The sequence below is a fragment of the Mandrillus leucophaeus genome, unplaced genomic scaffold (assembly GCF_000951045.1).
Source record: "Mandrillus leucophaeus isolate KB7577 unplaced genomic scaffold, Mleu.le_1.0 Scaffold532, whole genome shotgun sequence".
Taxonomy (NCBI): Eukaryota; Metazoa; Chordata; class Mammalia; order Primates; family Cercopithecidae; genus Mandrillus; species Mandrillus leucophaeus.
Window position 1 is genome coordinate 2,071,763 of NW_012105720.1, and position 21,938 is coordinate 2,093,700.

Here is a 21,938-nt window from a genome sequence, read left to right on the forward strand (position 1 = left end):
AGACCAGCCGGGCCGACATAGTGAAACCCCATCTCTACTAAAAATACAAAAATTAGCCAGGTGTGGTGGTGGACGCCTGTAGTCTCAGCTACTCGGGAGGCTGAGGCAGGAGAATTGCTTGAACTCCGGAGGCGGAGGTTGCAGTGAGCCGAGATCGTGCCACTGCACGGGCAACAGAGCAAGAATCTGTCTAAAAAAAAAAACCACACACACACATACACACACACACATCTCTATATATATATATAGATACACACACACATATATAAATAAATAATACAAAAATTAGCTGGGTGTGGTGGGCTACTGTAGTCCCAGCTACTTGGGAGGCTGAAGTGAGAGGATCAGTTGAACCCCAGAGGCTGAGGCTGCAGTGAGCTGTGATCGTGCCACTGCACTCCAGCCTAGGCAACAGAGGCAAGACCCCTGTCTAAAAAAAGAAAGAAAGGAAGAAAGTAAAGAAGGAAGGAAAGGGGAGAGAGAGAGAGAAAGAGAGAAGAGAAGAGAATAAATGAATGATATAGACCTATAGACATAACTGTTGGTATTGTCTGAGGTTCTCTTGCTTCCCTTTGATAAATCCTGAAGACCACTCATCTCAATGGTACCTTGGTTGGAATTCAGATGTTCTGAGATAGCTTCGTCTTTCAAAAGTCTGGAGTTCACTAGTCCTCCAGACAGTACAGCATGGTTGTTGAAAGCTTGGAATTCAGAGTGAGACAGACATGGGTTTGAATCCTGGCTCTACATCCCACCAGTCATATCACCCAGGGTAGTTACTTAATTTCTTTGTGCCTTAGGATACCTATCTGTGAAATATGGATAATAATAGCAGGTACTTTACAGAACTGTTATGAGAATAAAATGAGATGATGCAGACACAGAGCCCAGTCCAACATGCTTGTCATAAATGTTCATTATTCCAACTTTATTAAAAATGATAAGCATGGTTGTTAAACTCCCTCATGAGCTAAAACTTTGAAAAAGAATCAGGGTTTTGTTTTGTTTCATTGAAGGTTGATTCTTTTAAGGAATGAGTGTCTGATGACCTTATTTTGTCGATCAAAGTTCCATGAACTTTGGTGCCATAAAGTTCAGAACCTACTCCAGTTCCAGCAAGTCCTCTGGATGGTGATATCCACCAGGCAATTGGATGGCTGAGCCTGGACCTTGAAGCACACTGAGGTTAGAGATACAGATTCGGAAGCTTTCTCCCAGTGGAAAGAGTTGAAAGACCAGCTGCCAGATCCCATTCTGGATGAGACACCTGAGCTGCATGCATTGATTTTTGGATAAGGTGGTCTTTCTAAGAACTCGTGTAGTTGAAATGTTGAATAATTTAGCATTCAAGGTGGTGGTAGTGGTTAAACATAACTCTTAGGTGACACACATAGATCACTGAATTAGGTGCTTATTCAAAGACAATGTCTAATCCAAGGCTGGCTTCATCACTCTGGTTGTCCTAATACTTCTTTCCATGCTACCATATGTTCAGGGAATACGAATCAATTTTACTATCAAAAACATAAAATAAGCAAAAGCTACATTTTCCGCAGAAAACAATGTTATATATTCTAAGCTACATAGTTATATCTTTATATTAACCCACTTCAGTAAACAAACACGTAACAGAGCACCCACTGAATGCCAGACACTCTGATTTAGGTATTAGGGATGCAAAGAGTGAATGGCACTGCTCTAGGCATTTTTAATTCACCGACTTGCTGAATCCTCACAACAACCCTAGGAGGTAGGTCCTGTCATTCTGTGCATTTCGCTGATGAGGAAATTAACATACAGAGAGATCAACCAAGATCATAATGTTAGTAAAAGGCAGAATCTGAATTTGCTCTGGCTCTAGGTCCTGCACCCTGCACCGCTCAGTCAGACTGCCTTTCAGCTAGGGTGAGAGGAAACGTCTCTTTCTTCAAAGAGCACACAGTCTGGTGGCAGAGGCAGAATACTTTAAGCTAAAAATTTTGTTTTCCAGCTAGATTTTCATGGCAGGTCTTCATTATAACTGAGGGCTAATCAACTTCATTTACCAAGATATCCATTTTTTTTCTAAAGAGATTGTTTCCTAGTTACATAGATTTTTAAATTAAACTTCGTTTTGAGATCATTGTAGATTAACATGTAATTATAAGAAATAATATAGAGAGATCCCATGTTTCCCCCAATGGTGGCATCTTATGAAACTATAGTACAGTAACACCACCAGGATATGGATACATATACAAGATACTGATATCTCAATAAAGTCAAGATACAGAGTATTTCCATCACCACATAGGCAACTCAGGTTGTCCTATTATAGACACACCCATTTACCTTCCCTAACACCTAACCCCTAATTAATCCCTAAAGACCACCACTAATCTGTTTTTCATTCTATAATTTCATCATTTCAATAATGTTATATAAATGGAATCACACAGTATGTAACCTTTTAGATTTTTGTTTTCACTTAACACAATTGCCTTTTATTATTCCCTGGAGATTCATCTAGGTTGCTGCATATGTCAATAATTTGTTCCTTTTTATGGCTGAAAAGTATTCCTTAGTATGGATGTACCAGTTTGCCCACTGAAAGATATTTGAGTTGTTTCCAGTTTTTGGCTATTACAAATAAAGCTCCTATGAACATTTGTGTACAGATTTTGTGTGAACATAAGCTTTCATTTCTCTGAAATAAAAATGCTCAGGAGTAAAACTGCTGATTCACATAGGAATTACATTAAATCGTTTTTAAAGGAACGGTCAATCTGCTCTGCAGAATAACTACCCCTTTTTATACTGCCACTTGCAAATGCATGAGTGACCCACTTTCTCTCCATCATTACCAGCTCTTGGTGTTGTCACTGTTTTTATTTTAGCCATTTTAATATGCATATAGTGACCTCATTGTGGTTTTTATTTACATTTTCCTAATGACTAATGATATTGAACATCTTTTCATGTGCTTGTCATCCATATGTCCCCTTCAGTGAAATATCTGTTCATATATTTTGCTCTCTTTTTTTTTTTTTTTTTTTTTTGAGATAGAGTCTCGCTGTCTCCCAGGCTGGAATGCAGTGGCAAGATCTTGGCTCACTGTAACTTCTAACTCTCAGGTTCAAGTGATTCTCGTGCCTCAGCCTCCCAAGTAGCTGGAATTACAGGCATGTGCCACCAACCCGACTAATTTTTGTATTTTTAGCAGAGACAGGGTTTCACTATGTGGGCCAGGGTGGTCTCAAACTGTCAGCCTCAAGAGATCTGCCCCGCTTGCCCTCCCAAAGTGCTGGGATTACAGGTGTGAGCCATCGCACCCAGCCATATTTTGCTCATTTCTTAATGGGAGTGTTTGTGTTATCTTTTAAAAATCTGTTGAGTTTCGAGAATTCTTTATATATTCTAGACACATATCTTGTCAGATATGTGACTTGCAAATATTTTCTTGCAATTTAATGTTTGTCTTTTCAAACTGGTGACAGGGTCTTTCACAGAGCAAAAGTTTTAAATGTTAATGAAGTCCAATTTAGCAATCTTTTTTTAAAAAAATTGCTGTCAAGAACTCTGTGCTTAGTCCTAAATCCCAAGGATTTTCTTTGTTTTTTTTGTTTTGTTTTGTTTTACCTTTAAATCTATGATCCATTTTGAGTTAATTTTTGTATAATGTATGAGACTTAGGTCAAGATTTTTTTTATTTGCCTATGGGTGTCCAGTGGCTCCAGCATCATTTGTTAAAAATTTGACCTTCTCTTTGCTGAGTTGCTTTTCCACCTTTTTCAAAAATCAGTTGGGCATATTTTTGTGGGTATATGTCTAAGCTGTCTATTCTGTTCCATTGAGCTATGTGCCTATCACTCTGCCAATACTTCACAATCTTGATTATTGGGTAAGGTATTAACAAGACTGTCATGTATTGACACAGTAGTATAAAATATATATTATATATTCAAACTATATAATAATTCTTGAAATTAGGTAGACTGATTTTTCCCACATTGTTCTTTTTCAAAATTGTGTTGGCTTTCTAGTTCTTTTGCTATTCCATAAAAATTTTAGAAAAATCTTTCATCTGTCTATAAAAACCTTGCTAGAATTTTGATAAGAATTGTGTTAAACCTACAGATTAATTTGGCATCTTTACCATGTTGAGTCTTCTAATCCACGAATACAGAATGTCTCTCCTTTTTTTTTAGATCTTTGATTTCTTTCATCACCATTTTGTGGTTTCAACACATGTCTTCTGGATCTAGGACTAAGTGCAGAGTTCTTGACAGCAATTTTTTGGTGCAGTTGAAAATAATATTGTACTTTTAATTTTGGTATCGACATATTCATTCCTAGTACACAGAAACGCAATTGATTTTTATATGTTTATCTCATATCTTGTGACCTTGATGAACTCACTTATGACTTCTAGGATTTTTTGGTTTATTACTGGGGATTTTCTACATAGACAACAATGTCATCTGCAAATAGGAACAGTTTTGTTTATTCCTTTCTGATCTGTACACTTTTTATTTCCTTTTCTTGCCTAACTGCTCTGGCTAGAACTTTTAGCACAATGTCGAATAGGAGTGGTATAAGAAGACATCCTTGCCTTAGTCTTTTACTGTTAAGTAAATTAGCTGTTCTTTATCAAGTTGTTACATGCTCTTTATCAAGTTGAGGAAGTTCCCCTCTATCTAATTTTTCTAGGAGAGTTTTGTTTTGTGTTGTTGTTGTTTGCTTGTTTTATTGTCTTAAGTGTTAAATTTTGTCAAAAGTGTTTTCTGTATTGGTTGATATAAATCTGATTTTTCTTCTTTAGCCTGTTAATACAGTGAATTACACTGACTGATTTTCAAATATTGAAACAGGCTTGCATCCCTGTAATAAATTCCATTAGTCATGGTATATAATTCTCTGTATATATCACTGAATTCTATTTGGTAATTTGTAAAGATTTTTGCATTCATGTTCATGAAAGACACTGCGCTCTCTCTCTCTCGGTTGCTCTCTCTCTCTCTGTGTGTGTGTGTGTGTGTGTGTGTGTGTGTATGTCTGTCTGTCTCTCTTTGGTACTTAATATCAAGGTATTACCTTAATAAATGAATTGGAAAGTATTCTCTTGTATTCTATTTTCCAGAAAAGATAGTGTAGAATTATGTTAATTCTTTAAGTATTTGGTAGAATTCTCCAGTGAAATCATCCATGCCTGGAAATTTATTTAGGGGAAGTTTTAAATTTTAATTTTCTGAATATAGTTAAAGGGTTATTCAAATGATCTACTTCACATTGGGTAAATGAAGGTAGTTTGTGTTTTTCAATAAATGAGTCTGTTTTATCAAGTTGTCGAATTAATGTATGTAGAGTTATTCATAATATTCCTTTATCCTTTTAATATCTGCAAGGTCTATGGTGACATCCCCTATTTCATTCCTGATATTGATAATTTATGTTTCCTCTCTCTTTGTCTTAGCTACAGGTTTGTCAATGTTACTGATTTTTCAAAAAATCAGATTTTTGTTTCATTGAATTTCTTCATTGGTTTTCAATTTCATTTATTTCTGCCTCCATCTTTATAACAATTTTCTGCTTCTTTTGAGTTAAATTTGCTCTCTCCAGATTCTTGAAGTGGAAGCTTAGATTACTGACTTGAGACTTTCCTCTTTTCTGATGTAACCATTTGGTGCTAAAAATTTCTTTCTCAGCATGATTTAGCTGACTCCCCAAATTTCGCTTTGTTGTACTTTCATTTTCATTCAGTCCAAGATAGTTTTTGAATTTCCCTTGAGGCTTTCCTTTTAACCCATGAATTATTTACAAGTCTGGTTTTAATTTCCTAGTGTTGGAGATTTTCCTGGTATCTTTCTATTATTGATTTCTAGTTTTATTCCATTGTGGCTAGAAAACACGCCCTGTATGATTTCAATTATTTCATGTTTTTTGAATTTTGTTTTATGCTTCAAGATATTGTTTATCTTGGTGAACATTCATGGGCACTTGAACTCTTGAACTAAATATGTATTCTGATGTTGCTCGGTGGAGTGTTCTTATTGTTGATCGATCCACTTGGTTGATTATGTTATTGACTTTTTCTATATACTTGACAATTTTCAGTCTCATTGTTCTACCAATTGTTGAGAGAGAGGTGCTAAAGTCTCCCACTGCAATTGTGGATTTCTGTTTATCTTTTCAGTTCTAACAGTTTTGCTCCACATATATCACAGCTCTGTTGCTTGGGGCATACACATTTAGGACACTTTCCTTGAGTGGGGTTCCAACCCTTACTAGGCTGCCTTCCTGACTTCCCTCCTGAGGCCTTAGCGCCAACTGGGCTGCCTTCCTGCTCTGCTCAGGCTTGCCTAGTGGGTTTGTGACTGAGAGGGAGGGAGGGAGGAAGGCAGGGGAGAGAGGAAAGCGGGGGAGAGAGGGAAGAGAGGGAGGGAGGGAGGGAGGGAGGAAGGAAGGAAGGAAGGAAGGAAGGAGAAGAAAGGAGGAGGAGGGTAGGGGGAGGAAAGGAGGGCGGGCCAGATTAACTTATTTTTTTGGTTGACTTTTAAACTGCCTTCTCTTTAAAACAAAAAATCTTCCTTTTTCTGACATCACTGGGTCCTTAGAAGTTTCCACATCAGAAGCAGTAATTCCTATTCCTTGAACCTCTTAGTGCTACCTATCCATTTGGAAGAAATTACAGAGAAATATGTGCACATATGCGTATGTGCGTGTATAACGTTTAATTTGGTACATGTCTTTATACCAGTTCGACATGCTGGTATAGGTTTTTATTGAAAAAGAAATCATGGAGGGGCAGTTGCAGTAAAATGAGGTGGTACTGGAAAGTAATCAAATCTAAAGAAAAGTCCAGGCCATAGAAAGGCAAATTTTCATTTCTTTTCTCACCTGCCATCTTCTATGAAATACCTTCCTAACAAACAGGACAGTTGCTATATACTTAAAAATTAGCACTGACGTTTTATCACTAAATAAAGCTTAGTCACTCACAGTGTATTTCACTTGTTCAACAACTTTTGGCACCTGGTAAGTGCTTGACATTAATAGAACCTAATGCCTTATAAGTTGATATTTAAATTCGCAAATGTTTAAAGGATAATAGTTTATTTTTCCTTAGAGCTGAGCATTAATTTTTTCCTGAAACAATGACTGTAAGTGTGTAGCTATTTACTGAACCAGTGAGTCATGGGTATAATCAAATAATACATTTATTCTCTTTTTCCCTATACTAGGTTCGATCTCCTTTATGAGGTTACTTCTTTTCCCGCCACTTCATGCAAAATCTCCAACAAATAATAAAGAGTTCTCTAGGCACTTTAGTTTAAAACATAACTTCATGTCAGCAATCAATACATCTGTTCCAGTGTGATAATCATAGACTCCTAACATTGTTTAACTTATTAAAACTCCTTCCCGCCTTCCCCCAAAGACTGCAGTGGGTAACGAGACATGGCTGACTTCTCTATTCCCCAACCTAGGGCTTCTCCTCCTCCTCATCTGCCTCTGCCTCCTCCAGGTCTAAAGGGGAAAGGGAAAGGAAGACACACTAGGAGCAGGGACAACGGTCTGCCTGGCACCTTTCTGGCAGTGATGTCTCTCACCAGGTCAGATGTTTACAACTGTCTCTCTCTTAGATGCTGAATTAGGTTCTCCACCATCACTGGGGTGTCTCGCCTGCAGTTCCCTCTGCCTGGGTGAATGGACCTTCCTGCTGGTAACTTATATTCCCCTCTCCACACTAGGAATCCTGGGTCTCCTGACTCTTCCAGGCAGCCCTCTTGAGTGGGATCAAGGAGAACCTCAAGCTAGCTCTGGCCCTTGGCTCACATTTGGGCATTGGGAAATATATACTTTGACCAATCATTGCTGAGAGTGGAGTGATTTCTCAAACACAGCCTTCTTCTTATTTAGCTGCCTGGCCAGCAAGCTCTGGTCAGAGCCATTGAGTCTTTAGATTTATCATATACCAGCCTGGCATGCTCCCTAAATTGTGTGGGACACAAACAAGATACCTAAGCAATCTCCCTGAAGCTGCCCTCCCTTAAGGCTGGGGTCAGGAGAAGGCATTCTGTCTCCTCTACTACAAGGGGTGGTAGAATTCACAGTAGAGCTAGCTTCAAAGAAGGCTTCTCTCTAATCTCTAACTTCTTGTTCTTTCCAACTGTGACTTTAGAAATGGGGAAGGGGGCCATGAGTTGAAGCACCAGTATCACACTTTGAAATGTGGAGGCAATGGCCCCAGTGTCCTAGGCCCTCAACTGAAGGCAAATCTGAAATGTTCTATTTTAACACATCCTGTTGAATGGTTCTTTCATCAGCTGCCAAATTCATTCATGGTAAAGCCCCCATTACAAAAAAAAAATGGAACATCTTATCATAAAACATTGTCTATTCAACTGTTTTGAATATAGATTTACATCCAAATTCTAACTCAAAATTTGTGAACTTATATTCATATCTGAGAGGATGCCAGTGGTATCAAAATATCCATGCTCACCCACACCCTTGCCCTTAATGAGAGTTCCTCATAGGATTTTATGTTTCTCTCCAACTGAATTAAATAGAAGAAAACACAAGACCGGCATTGTTGAGGTTTCCAGAGAATACCGCCCCTTGGCAGGCTGCCTGCTGGGAGGTCAAGCACAACCCAAGTCCTTCTCTTAGCAGCACCTCTAGGGAGAGAAAGCAGTCATCAGAGACTTGTTTGAGGCTGGGGTTCAAATTTACTGATTTTTCATTTTCTTGTCCTCAGATGACCACTCAGGAGTTTTCCCTTTTTTAACTGCTTTTTTCTACCTGCTTTCTTAGTCTTGAGAGGCTTACTGAGACATTGCCAATGTAGGTCCATACTATTTTTCTAAGAGACGGGGTCTTGTTCTGTCACCCAGGCTGGACTGCAGTGGTGCAATCATAGGTCACTGAAACCTCAAACTCCTGGGCTCAAGCAATCTTCCTGCCTCAGCCTCCTGAGTAGTGAGGACTACAGGTGCACATCACATTACCATGCCTGGCTAATTTTAAAAATATTTTTGTAGAGACAAGGCCTTACTATGTTGCCCAGGTTGGTCTTGAATTCCTGGACTCAAGCAATCCTCCCACCTCAGCCTCCCAAAGTGGTGGGATTATAAGCTGTAAGCCACTGCACCTGGCCATAAGTCTATCTTATACAGACACATATATTTATTCAGAGCCAGGTGGTAATGGTTTTCTAAAGTCCTGTGATAAACACAAGAAACAACCTAAAACATTGAGTCGTTTATTTGAAAGCAGCATAATTTTAGTGTTGAGTTGCCCAAGACACAGTTGCTTTCAGTCTTTCTTCGGAGAATCCCAGAAGCTCCCAGAATATATAAGTAGGGGCGTTTGTCACCCCTACTTATTCTCACAGTTGAAGTTGAAGTTCATTCCTATTATTGAACAGGGGACAAGATTCAGAGAAGCAGCCAAATTCCAAATGATTTGGCGTGAAAAAATCTCAGCCTGAATGTAATCAGAGGCCTAGAGTTTTCAATCTCTCTAAGTTTTGTAGACAATTTACATAATTACATTGGCACACACATTTTTCCATTTCAATAAAAAAGCCTCCAAGATCTTTATGTTCATGGACAAATCTTTAATATTGTAAAAAAATATATAATAAACCAATATAAACTCAAAAGTTCCAAATAGGGGCATGATTCCCTGATTTTTCTTTTCAGAGCCAGTAAGAATACACTTCAGATAGAGAAAAAAGGAGATTTCCTTTGCCAATTCCCTTCCTCCACTCAAACATACATTATACTCAGACACAAGAAGCTTTATTAGCCAAGTCTCCCCCATTTTGCTTTGATATTTTGAGCCCAATTAAATATGACGGATCACAGCTCTCAGTACATGTTTGTGGGCAGATTTTTGCTTGCACACATAGTACAAACGTCTTTGATCAAGACCAGCTGAGAACACTGGCCTAAGTAGGTAGACTTGGCAGAATTCTCAACCTTAGCTATTTCTATCAAGGCGAAGGGGTTCATACTACTTTTTAGAAGTCTTTTTTCCTCATGGAACTAATTAAATATAAGTCTGTATAATAGAAGTAAAGTTAAAACAACTATAATAATTTCTGTTTCTTTTTGATTACAGCAAAATGGACTGAACACAAAGTAGTTTATAAATTCTATGCTTACGATCACAGACAGGAGCCACAAACCATGAATGCCAAAGTAAACACAGACCAAGCTGAGTGTCAGAGTCAAAATGTACATCAAATTTAATGATACATATTTAATGATATGCATACTCACAGTAATTGCTCAAGTAGATGGGAGGAAGTGCCAAAGACACATTTCATCAGCCTCACAAATCAGCTAGTCCAGATGGCCCCCCATCTTCTTCAATCCTACTCCAGCGCCCAGAGGACAAAGTCCCTGGACCGGTAGTGAAGGCCAGAGGACCACACATACTCATTTACTCTCTCCATTCCCTCCACAGGCCAGAAGCATAGGCTGGGATGGTGGAATCAAAAAAAGATCTCCTTGTACAATTCCTGTTCAGAGGCTCAGATAACCTATGAAGAGCTACCAGATATGTGTCTCTTCACCAATATAACTCTAGCACAAAGTACAGAGTCAGGGACAATTTGTTCAAAGGATGACCCCTGGGAAGACAGGTGTTTGTGCTGGGAGATGAGGAGGAAGATTGGCATAGCAATGTGAAAGTGTTAGAAATTCACCTCCTAGTGCATATGAGTTAATTGGTTTGCTTTCCTAACATCTAGTACCCAAGGAAATTGGAGTTTTAAAGACTATAAAGATATCGGATTCCTACAGAAAGAGGGAAAATATATGAGAAAAAGCATCCCCCTCAAAACCCTACTTCTTCATTTAATACTTGTTTTCGGGTTTTAAAAAAAACTTTTAGGTTCAGGGGTACACGTGCAGGTTTGCTATACAGGTAAATTTGTGTCATGGGGGTTTGTTGTACAGATCATTTTGCCACCCAGGTACTAAGCCTCGTACCAAATAGTTAATTTTTCTTATTCTCTCCCTCCTCCCATCCTCCACCCTTAAGTAGGCCCCAGTGTCTGTTGTTCCCCTCTTTGTGTCCATGTGTTCTCATCATTTAGCTCCCACTTATAAGTGAGAACATGCAGTATTTGGTTTCTTGCCCCTACGTTTTTTTGCTAAAGATTATGTCCTCCAGTTGTATCCATGTTCCTACAAAGAACATGATCTCGTTGTTTTTTATGGCTGCATAATATTCCATGATATAGATATACACCATACTGTCTTTATCCAGTCTACTGTTGATGGGAATTTAGGTTGATTCCCTGTCTTTGCTATTGTAAATAACGCTGCAATGAACATACATATGCATGTATCTTTATGGTTAGAATGATTTATATTTCTTTGGGTATACACCCAGTGGTTGGATTGCTAGGTTGAATGGTAGTTTTGCTTTTAGGTCTTTGAGGAATTGCCACAGTGCCTTCCACAATGGTTAAACTAATTTACACTCCCATCAACAGTGTATAAATATTCCCTTTTCTCCACAACCTGGCCAGCATCTGTTATTTTTTGACTTTTTATTAATAGCCATTCTGACTGGTGTGAGATGGTACCTCATTATGGTTTTGGTTTGCATTTCTCTAATGATCAGTGATGCTGAGCTTTTTTTCATATACTTATGGCTTATGAAAAGAAAACATATATGTTTTCTTTTGAAATTTACTTAACACTTGTATCAAAGACAGGGTCCTATTCCCTCTCCCCTCCTTTCAGAACCCTTTCCTCCTGTCTCATCTCCTGTTCTAATCCATCCACAGTTAGGTGAGCCAACAGTGGGGATAAGATACCTGCAAAGGTCTGATTTGTGGTTCCACTCCTAAGGGAAAGTCCAGGTTGTTTTCAGGATTGTGTTTTGTTTTGATTGGGAGGGGGTGGGGCATAATAATGTTTTTAGCCTGCTTAGGATCTTTGCTTTGTAGAAACTACACCCAAGAGGAATTTTGGGATGCATTCCAAAATAGGAATACATAAAACTTTCTGTCCAACTAAAATCATTCAGGAAAATGAGAGAACTTTCATCCTGTGTTACAAATGACTGACTGTGGTTTCTTTCCTGAAAGCAAACAATAGTAACACTTCTACCAATTATATTGATAATCCGGTCTGTTCGACTGACAGTGTAAATTAAGATCAAGTAACACCTCTTCCTAACTGTTTTTGAATGTTTTATAATTGTCATGAATAGTCATCTCTTTGTAAATTACACAGGGCAAATGTTGATCTAATCAAAGGGGGTAATTTCATTAACAGACAGAATTTGTGAAACCTTCTTATGAACAGAAAAACCTCTTACTTGAATAATAGAAATAATGGTACCAAAATGGCCTTCCTAAAAAAAATGAAGATATTGCATGCAATGTTATTTCTATACAAAGAAGGTCTTAGGATAATTATCCTGAGTTTCCAGACTATGAAGGATTAAAGATAACTCACGAAAGTACTATAGAACAGCACACATTATTAAGACTATAATAACAAACTGTATAATAAAAGTTTGTTTTATCATGACAATTATGACATGGTTTTCATAGAGAAAACCAATTAAAGACAGCTGTGTCTTAGGTATATTTTGGAAGGCAGGCTCATGATACATAGTTACTGTAGAAAGCCTTCACTCTGCCACTGATTACCACACACACACACACACACACACACACACACACACATTTTGTGAGGAGCATTTCTTATATGGGATCAAAACACAAAGCCATATTTGCTAATAGGTCTATACCAACTTCCATGGCAATGCTGGTGTTAGGAGGCAGAAATGGTACTGCCTTATATCAGTGAGTACCATGCTTTTGCGCTGTGTTTAAAAGCCTTGGGTGGTGGTGGGGCTCTAACCTGCAATGGAAGGTAGCATGGTGCAGTAGAAAAAACACTTTTTGAAATCAGTAATTCATGAAATCCTGATTCATGGCCCCACTTTTTACACAGACCAGAGCTACGACTCTGGAAAAAACAGTTAATGCCTCTGTGATTTGGTCTGTGTGTCTGTGTGTGTGTATGCGTGTGTGCGTGGGTTCGAGAAAACAAAACAAAACAACTCACCAATTCCAGACATTGCCTGTGCCCATAGGCAGCAGCATAATGTATGCTATTGTAACCTTCCTTGTCCCGGATAGACGGATTTGCATCATTTTGAAGCAGAAACTCTAGACATCTGTAAGTATAAAAATGAAGTGTTATTTTAGAAAACATCTCTGGACTGAAAAAGATAAGTTTACGTAAATCGTCCTGTGATGAATGTTCCATGAAGTATTTTATGAGTTTGTTTCTTTAAAAACCCTACAGCATTGAAGTTTTATGTATTGAAAATTGTGTGTGTGTGTGTTTTCTGTAGCTATCTTTATTTGAGCTTAATATAGCCATTCTAGAATTCAGGAAAAGCTTTAGGAAAAAGAGGGTAATTACGATTTTTTTCTCTCATCTTCAGGTGAGAACATCTGTTATCAAGATTACTGAATAGTAAGTTTTGGAGCTCCACATTGATTGAACAAAGTCTCAATAAAGAAGTGATCAGTAACAGTGCAAGTAACAGGGCAACCTCAGTAGGGAGGGGTTTACTCTTAACCTCACCATAAAATAAAAGGTTAGAAAATGAAAGTTAAAAAGAGTAAGAAAAAAAAATAAGAATAGCCTAAACAATAAAAAGATTAAAGGAATGGGTAATCATTTTTAAAGAACAAAGAATTAACTTCATAACCACATATGAATAAAGAGGCTTAAATTTCACCATTAGGAATATAGACCTGAAAAAAAAAAAAAAAGTTTAAAGCCCTTTCAGGCAGAGTTGTAATTTTTCTGAAAAAGCCACAGTCTTTGGAAAGCTTAGAGGAAGGAGCATGGCTCCACCTTCACTGAAGAGCCCAAAACTCTAGTTCACAAGTACCTAGGGATGTAATAAGTTCTGTTCAGGGCCTACTGCAAATGGTCCAGTCCTGCTGGGAAAGAGGGAGTTGCTAGTCAGGAAGTGCTGCTTCATAGCGTCAGCATTATCCTTGTGACAATGGGACAAACATGTCCTTTACAAGACCAAGCTGATTCAATTTCATACTCAAATCAAAATGTTAACATTCTAAATATCAACCCATACATTAAATAAGACCTTCCAACAGAAAATTTCTACAGTTTACCCAAAAACTTTTAAATGGCATTTACCTATCTTTTGGTATAACCCAAAAGGAGAAAAGTCAATTACACACAGGGACAATTAAAACAGATACTTCGATTTCTAGAAAAACTGATGAAAGCCATATATGTTTAAAAAAACCAAATACCCACATGTCAATAATAAATCAAACTATTCTTAGAGTCTTGCTATTATTCCCTCTTCAGTCATTTGCACCTTATAAGGAAGGAAGTTCTTTTTCATTCTGTTAATTAAATGCCCATGGAAAGGATCCCAGGTATGACTCACTGTAAATAGAATTTGGCTCTTTAAATGAAATCATTCAATAGGAATAACATGCTAGTGGACACATAATTCCCAATTTCTGAATGGATTATATCCCAAAAATTAGTTGATAAATTGAATTTGTAACACAATTGAACTATATATACTGCCAATAGTAGTATTATAATAAAAGTAATGTAGAACTTGGATATTCTCCACATTGTTTGTAAGGAAAACATGAGTTCCGTGTTTTAGCTGGGAATGCTTATTTTTTTTCTCTTCCCAGGGCCTAGTAATTTGGCAATTATGATGCAAAGCCAACAGATGCACATGAGGTCAGAGGCGTATCTGGATACAGGGAGTGGCCTCCCTTTGCATAGAAGAACTCTCAGGCAGCTGGTTCCTCCTGCCCCCTGCCTTTCTTGTCCCCTCCCTCTCCATCAGCTTGTCTGGCTCAGGGGAAGCTTGCAGTTCACTGGAAAAGGGGGCATTTGCTGCAGTGGCTTAAGATGCTACAGCCTTTTAGTATTGTTATTTTAAATTTGGGGGTATCAAAGCAAAACGCTGGTCATCCTACCTTATTAGGTGCTGCATTTCCTGTCCCCACCCCAATTACCGTCAAAGTTAGGTCCCACAACCTGCATTGGAGCCACACTCTCTAACTATACCTTTCCACAACAGTCTGGGCATGGGAGGAGCATAGTGTAGGGTGGGAAGACCCTGGAGTAGACACAGGCATTCAGGCCACAGAAAAACTGGGTCATCTGACAATGAAAGAATAAATAAGTTAACAACAATGTGCCTGCAGACTCATAGAGCACCATATCCACTGGATTCCACAGGGGTGAGGCACAAGGTGTGGGTACCAATTCGTTCGTTTGTTCATCTACTCAACAGCTATTGAATATTGACTATGTGCTGGGTACTGCACTGAGCACTGTAAGCTTCTCACTGTGACCTGTGGTGCGGAAAGGACTCTCAGAGGATGAAGCCAGAGGTTCCTGTGCATCTACAGCCCTGAGTGATGGCAGGCACTCCCACCCCTGCCACAGCAAAGAGCTATGTCTCTGTTAGAAGCCAGGGAGAGGCAGGTGGGATGAGGGGCCCAGGAGCAGCTTTTTGCAGGAGCAGGAGGCTCTTCCTAAATTGATGTGGGTGTGGGCTGGGGGAGGGGAAAGCACAAATGGCTATTTCACACCAAAGTATTAAGACCTTTTAAAATAGGATCTGCTAAATAGATGTCCCCAGGTCATAAAAGCAGAACCTAAGGCTCTCAGAGGAGGCTTCATCTGTCTTCACTGATACATGATGCATCACAGTCAGAAATGATATTTAGGACACCAGGTCCTAAAAACCACTGACCAATCACAGTGGTTGCTGAAGCAAAGCTTACAATTTTAGAAAGTTCCCTGTGTGAAAATAGTAGAATTGAAGGCTGTATTAAAAGAATAGTTTCTTTCCCATTAAAGGCAAACCCATATCACTTCCTCAAGATTCCAAGTGAAACCCCAAAATACTAAGGCAGGCAACGTGGCAACTCAGAGAAGCAGAAGAAGCGTCAGAAATGGCACCTTGTTCTTAAGCTGAGAAGAAACTTACAGTGTGGCTTCCTTTTCCTTCAGCTCCCTGGCTCTTTCAAGTTCTTCTGAATTTTCATGGGCATTTCCTAAGATAGTCTTACTTCTCAGCATAAAGGACAGAAAAAAATTGCAATTAATTTTTTTCAATGGCAAAGCTGTTAATGGTTTTGGTGCAATTTATATCTTAATGATTTTTACCCCAACCCAGAAGAAATAAGCACCACTGATTTTCACTGAAGATATACATGGTTCTCTCCAAAGCCATCCCATAAATCTGTTCTCTCCCAAGGATCCAACTGAGAATATGATTTCTTAAAACTTCCACTTAAGTATCAGCAATTAAGTTAACAATCAAGTTGCCCACCTTTCCATAAACATTCTAAACTTCCCAAGTAAAGAAGTAGTGACTTAGCTGAAACTTCTTTGACTCCTACCACATTCCCCACTGCCTCCTTACCAGCTCAGCATCTCATTTGTCCAGAAATGGGGTCCTATTCACCCTTCATCTGCCAGAACAATTCTTCACCATCCAAAATTCCTTTTCCAGCTCTTAACAGAGGAAGTGTATTGTTTCCCCACCCTTTTCACCCCCCCAATCTATTCCAAGTGAATTGTCTGGAGCTTGGCACATAGTAGATGCTCAATAAGTGTTTGTTAAGCAATGTTTGTTAATAACCTGTACGCCTAAGGGATCAGAATGCTACATCTGATATTATTATTTCTATTTATTATGTAACTATGAAGAGGAAACAAGCAGTATTTTTCAAACTACAGATCATAAGCCATTACTGAATTGTGAAATCGACTTAGTGGGTTGTAGTCAGCAATATTTTTTATCTAATGAAATACAGAATATGTCAGAATGCATCACATATGGTAAAAGTAAATATGATTTTATGAAAACTTTATTTCCACTTTACATACTAAATAAACTATATATACATGTGAATGTGCATATTGGGTCATGACTGTAAGATGGTATTTCTCACTGTGGGTCACCATCTAAATTAAAAGCCATTGCTCTACAAGAAAAGCAATTAGCACTGACCCAGAATCAATTTCACAGCACAAGGCAGCAAATAATTCAATAGTTCTTCAAACAGGGTCACCTAAAAGTATTCCTATGAAGGAGGCCCTTCCTTAAGCTTCCAAGAACAATTTCATCAACTGTGGGCCTCTCTCCCACCTTCTTCCCTTGAACTGGTTCACTTATTTCTGTTTTCCATTCCTACCCACCTAGAATCCAAACATGCCCTGAGCAACCAACTTCCTCTCCTCTAGCTCCTGAAAGAGCATTCATGCCCAGGTTTGGAGCAATGGTGCCTAGTTTACATGTATTGACGCTGAATTTAAAGGCTGTTGGAATTATGCATGGGTGGATGTTTTTGACATATGACATATATATTAGCAAATGTAAGTTTTATAGCAAATGAAGCATTTAAGTGGTGATGATGAAAACTATGGTATATGTCAAAATAAATTACAACAGATTTTGAATGAACCATAAACTCGAGCTTGACAGCTACACTTGGGATTCAACCCAAAGAACAGAGAAGTAATTGTGCAGTGACATGTAATAATCAAACATAAATTGACCAGAAAAGGAAAGCCCAGGTTTGGAATGAAGCAAATCTAACTCTTTTGGGTTAGTCTAACTCTTTTTCCATGAGGTGATATGAAGAAAACTTAGCAATCCTTCCCCACCACTCCCCAATCCTGTTCCCAGAGGAAGCATGAGCAAGGCTGTTTTTACTTTCTATCCATGTCTGATGCAGCGGCATAATGCAAAGCTGTGCGTCCCCAGTCATCTGTTTCATTAACGTTGGCCCCTGTGGTCACTAATGTCTCAATACAGTGGAAATGACAATTCGCAGCTGCATAGTGCAAAGGGGTCCTGAAAAACAAACAGCAATTTATTACTTCATTCAGTCTGGAAAACAGGCCCGTTGTTAGCACTAGCATGGGCAGCAATATGCCTAGGGGCATGGAAAGCTCTTAGACTCTCACAGTGTGTGGAGATCAAAGTCATGCCTTCCTTTAACTACACAAGTTAGGTATCCCTTATCTGAAATGCTTGGAACTAGAAGTGTTTTGGATGGTTGAGCATCTTTTATTCAAAAATCCAAAATTCAAAATGTTCCAATGAGCATTTCCTTCGAACATTATGTCAGTGCCCCAAACGTTTCAGATTTTGGAGCATTTCAGAATTTGGATTTTCAGATGAGGGGTGCTTAACCTGTATAAACTGGAAGTGAGGCTATAAAGACAGTGGCTTCAAACGAGGCCATCTACCATGGATCTGTCCTTTCTTGTCCTTCTTAGAGCCTATCCTAGTTCAGGTCTACATTATTGCTTTTTTGGACCATTGCCAGCCCATCCTATTGGCTTCCTTAGCTCTAACCAAGTGTCCATAATTTCTAGTTAGTATAAATGAAGAATTTTTTTTAAGGTGCAATACCCACATATAACAATCGTGTTCTAAAACCTTTGGTTCTCTCTACTAACCAAAGACTTGATTCCTCAGCCTAGAATTGTAGACCTTCCAAAACTGGTCCCAATCTCCTTTTGATGGGGTATCTCTCTCCCCTAGATGTACCCATTAGAATAACCAAAGCGGATGACTTGAGGCTTTCTGGATCATGTTCACACTTCCCCCCAACCTTTGTCCAGGTTGGTTTACCCCCAGGAATGCCCATTCATGAATCACTTCCACCCATCAAAACCCCACTCATCATCTTGTTCCAGGGGCTAGTTCTCTTTATTTTGTCTGAGATGGCTTAGCTACTCTCTGGGTCTCTCTTGAGTTCTCATCACATACTGCCTTGATTTTAGCACTGGTGTATTGTCTCATCCTCCCCACTGAACTGCAAGCTCCTTGAGGGTAGGGATGTTGGTTAATGGGAAGAACAATGCAGAATCCGAATCCGAATCAGAAGCCCTGGGTTCTGGCATTGGCAGATGTGCAAGCTGGCCCAAATCACATCCCCTCTCTGGATCTTGACTTCTTCACCCTTATTTCAATAAGAACTTTTGAGCTACTGTGCCCTACCTAAGGTCCTTCTAGGTCTAAAATTCTGTGTATATGTGCAAATCATTTAGTTTCTCTCTTACTAGTTGATTTTTCTCCTCTTTAGTTCAAAAAAAAGAAATTTTAAATATTTTACCTATTGGATTACACATGTTTTAATTAGACTGAAAATTATCAGGTAACAACCTCATGACAGAGCCCAAATATAAACACTCTAAGGTCCTGCTAGGTCTAAAATTCTGTGTACACGTATAAATCATTTAGTTTATTTGGGCTCAGCTTTCTCATCTACTAAAAGGGGTAACAGCATCCCCACATACCTCATAGAGTTAGTATCAGAAAACACAAGCACCTTGTAAAGGGCAAGACTACAGAAATATAAAGTAATTTGCTGTACATTACTTATTTTTAACTCTCAATTGTGCAGCAGTTTTTCTGGTATGACCAGCTGATAGTCAAAGAATAATAAACAAACGATCAATTTTCAAGTATAACTATTTCATATTTTATAGTCAATTTATGGGCTCTGTCACTAATTGATTTTTCTCATCTTTAGTTCAAGAGAAAGAAATTTTAAATATTTTACATATTGGATTGCATATGTTTTAAATAGACTGAAAATTACTAGGTAAGAACCTCACGACAGGGCCCAAAGATAGAGAGAAAATGATACCCAGTTCTTGTTCTGAGGAGGCTCACAGTCAGGTGGGGATGTCAGAGACATGTGAACCACAGCAACTCCATCTTGAATAAGGGCTGGGTAAGATGAGGCTGAGACCTACTGGGCTGCATTCCCAGATGCTTAGGCATTCTAAGTCATAAGATAAGACAGGAGGTCAGCACAAGATACAGGTCATAAAGACCTTGCTGATGAAACAGGTTGCAGTAAAGAAGCCGGTCAAAACCCACCAAAATCAACATGGCAACAGGAATGACCTCTGGTTGTCCTCACTGCTACACTCTTACCAGCGCCATGACAGTTTACAAATGCCATGGCAACATCAGGAAATTACCCTATATGGTGTAAAAAGGGGAGGCATGAATAATCCACCCCTTGTTTAGCATATAATCAAGAAATAACTATAAAAATGGGCCACCAGCAGCCCTTGGAGCTACTCTGTCTATGGAGTAGCCATTCTTTCATTTCTTTACTTTCTTAATAAACTTGCTTTCACTTTACTCTATGGACTCGCCCTGAATTCTTTCTTGCGCAAGATCCAAGAACCCTCTCTTGGGGTCTGGATGGGGAGCCCTTTCCCGTAACAGGGAGAGAGACAAGGAGTCAGAGTCCACAAGAACAGCATGAGGTACTTTGCAGTCATGAATGATGAGGGTGCTAGAGGAGCAGAGAAGAGGGGCATGCCCATCGGTGCACAAGGAGGTGTCACTGACATAAATCTGAGGGCGGGTAGGAGTTGCCTTAGACAAGTTGGTAAGAGGAGAAATTTGTGGCAACCCCAGAGAAGGAGGGTACATGTAGAAAGGAAGGGTAAAGAGATACAATGGGAAAAAAAAATTATACATATGTATATACATGAAAAATATATATCCACGTACCAGCTAGCATCATGGCATCATTTACTTATATAAAGGATCATTAAAGTAAGAAGAGTTCTATGACCCATTGGTGGTGTGTGTGCACTTAATGTTTTAAACATGTGTACTTAATGTTTTAAACATGGCTGAAAATTCATCCCAAGATGAAATGTTCAATACATATAATAAAATATTCTAGATCTTATGACTAGGACTTATGTATTCCACTCTGCTAGAAACAGGATTTTCCAAACTATATCCATGTAGGAGTTTTGTTTTGTCTTTTAACTGAAAAAAAAAGAGAGACAATTGGCACATCTAAACAGCAGCTGTGAGTGGAGATGCTTTCTTTGTGGCTTGTTATTTGCTTTGTTGGCAACCTCTATGAGAAAGGACTTCCTTCCGAGGAGGATGGAATCCCCCCGGCTAACTTCTCAGTTTACCATTTCAACATCACTTGATTACCAGATAGACCACGCCTACTTCCTTTTATTTAAGCACTTGAAGCAGAACTCTCTGATTACATACCTCCCACACTTGTCCTTTTTATGGAAATCTGCTCCGCTGCTTTGCAAGAGTTTTATACATTCCACATTACTAGAAAGACAGGGAAAACATCATTAAGATGGAAGAGATCAATTACTGGCCTATCTTCAGCAAGAGCTATTTTCTGCAGAGTGCAGGACAAGATGAAAAGATAGCTCCCGGTCTAAATTCGGCTAATAAAAACCTGAACATATTAGAGTAATGACATATGGTAAGGATCTAAAGTTCCTATGATTCCTTTTTCAAAGCTAATGAATCAATAGATTAAAGAGCTTGGTGGAACATTTTCAATTCCATGACTAAGAAATTTAATGATTATTACATGATTAAACCTTCCGGTGATGGTTTCATCATTCATCCTAAAATTCTTTTTCAAAACCATCAAGAGTTTATGAAACAACCACTTAAACCTATAATAATTTCATGTCACCTTTAAACAATGACAATAACGCCCAGAGTGGATGGGCGTTACCTTCTATCACAGCAGAATGAATTCACTATGATAACTACTTTCAACCCAGACACTCCTTAATGGAAAATAAAACAACTGTATTTCCCTGTCTTTGTAATTTATGCAAATAAATGTGCAGAACCAAGGTTGAAAATGATGTCATGGAGCACAGTGATCTTCCATAGCTTCTTTATCATTTGCAGAAGCAATAAATCATATTTAGTAGAGAGAAAAGGACCCATCAAAGTGATTTTTCCTATTAAAGGGCATGTAGCTAAATAGTAATTCTAATAGAATTTCAGACATGAATCTGGAATTGTATGTTGTCACTTTCTGTACAGGTGTGATATTTTTTAAATGTGAGCATAAA

General features: G+C 38.6%; 1 protein-coding gene across 2 annotated transcripts in view; it reads right to left on the reverse strand.

Moving 5' to 3' along the window:
- The window catches only part of ANKRD44 (ankyrin repeat domain 44), a 204,563-nt gene that overhangs the window by 81,959 nt on the left and 100,666 nt on the right, over positions 1–21,938 (reverse strand). For both annotated transcript variants that reach the window (XM_011997192.1, XM_011997191.1), the window contains exons 12-15: positions 21,100–21,168; positions 17,761–17,901; positions 16,027–16,107; positions 13,083–13,194 (exon numbers count right to left, since the gene is read on the reverse strand). In XM_011997192.1, coding sequence (XP_011852582.1) covers positions 13,083–13,194; positions 16,027–16,107; positions 17,761–17,901; positions 21,100–21,168 — 403 coding nt within the window. The remainder of the gene's footprint in view (positions 1–13,082; positions 13,195–16,026; positions 16,108–17,760; positions 17,902–21,099; positions 21,169–21,938) is intronic.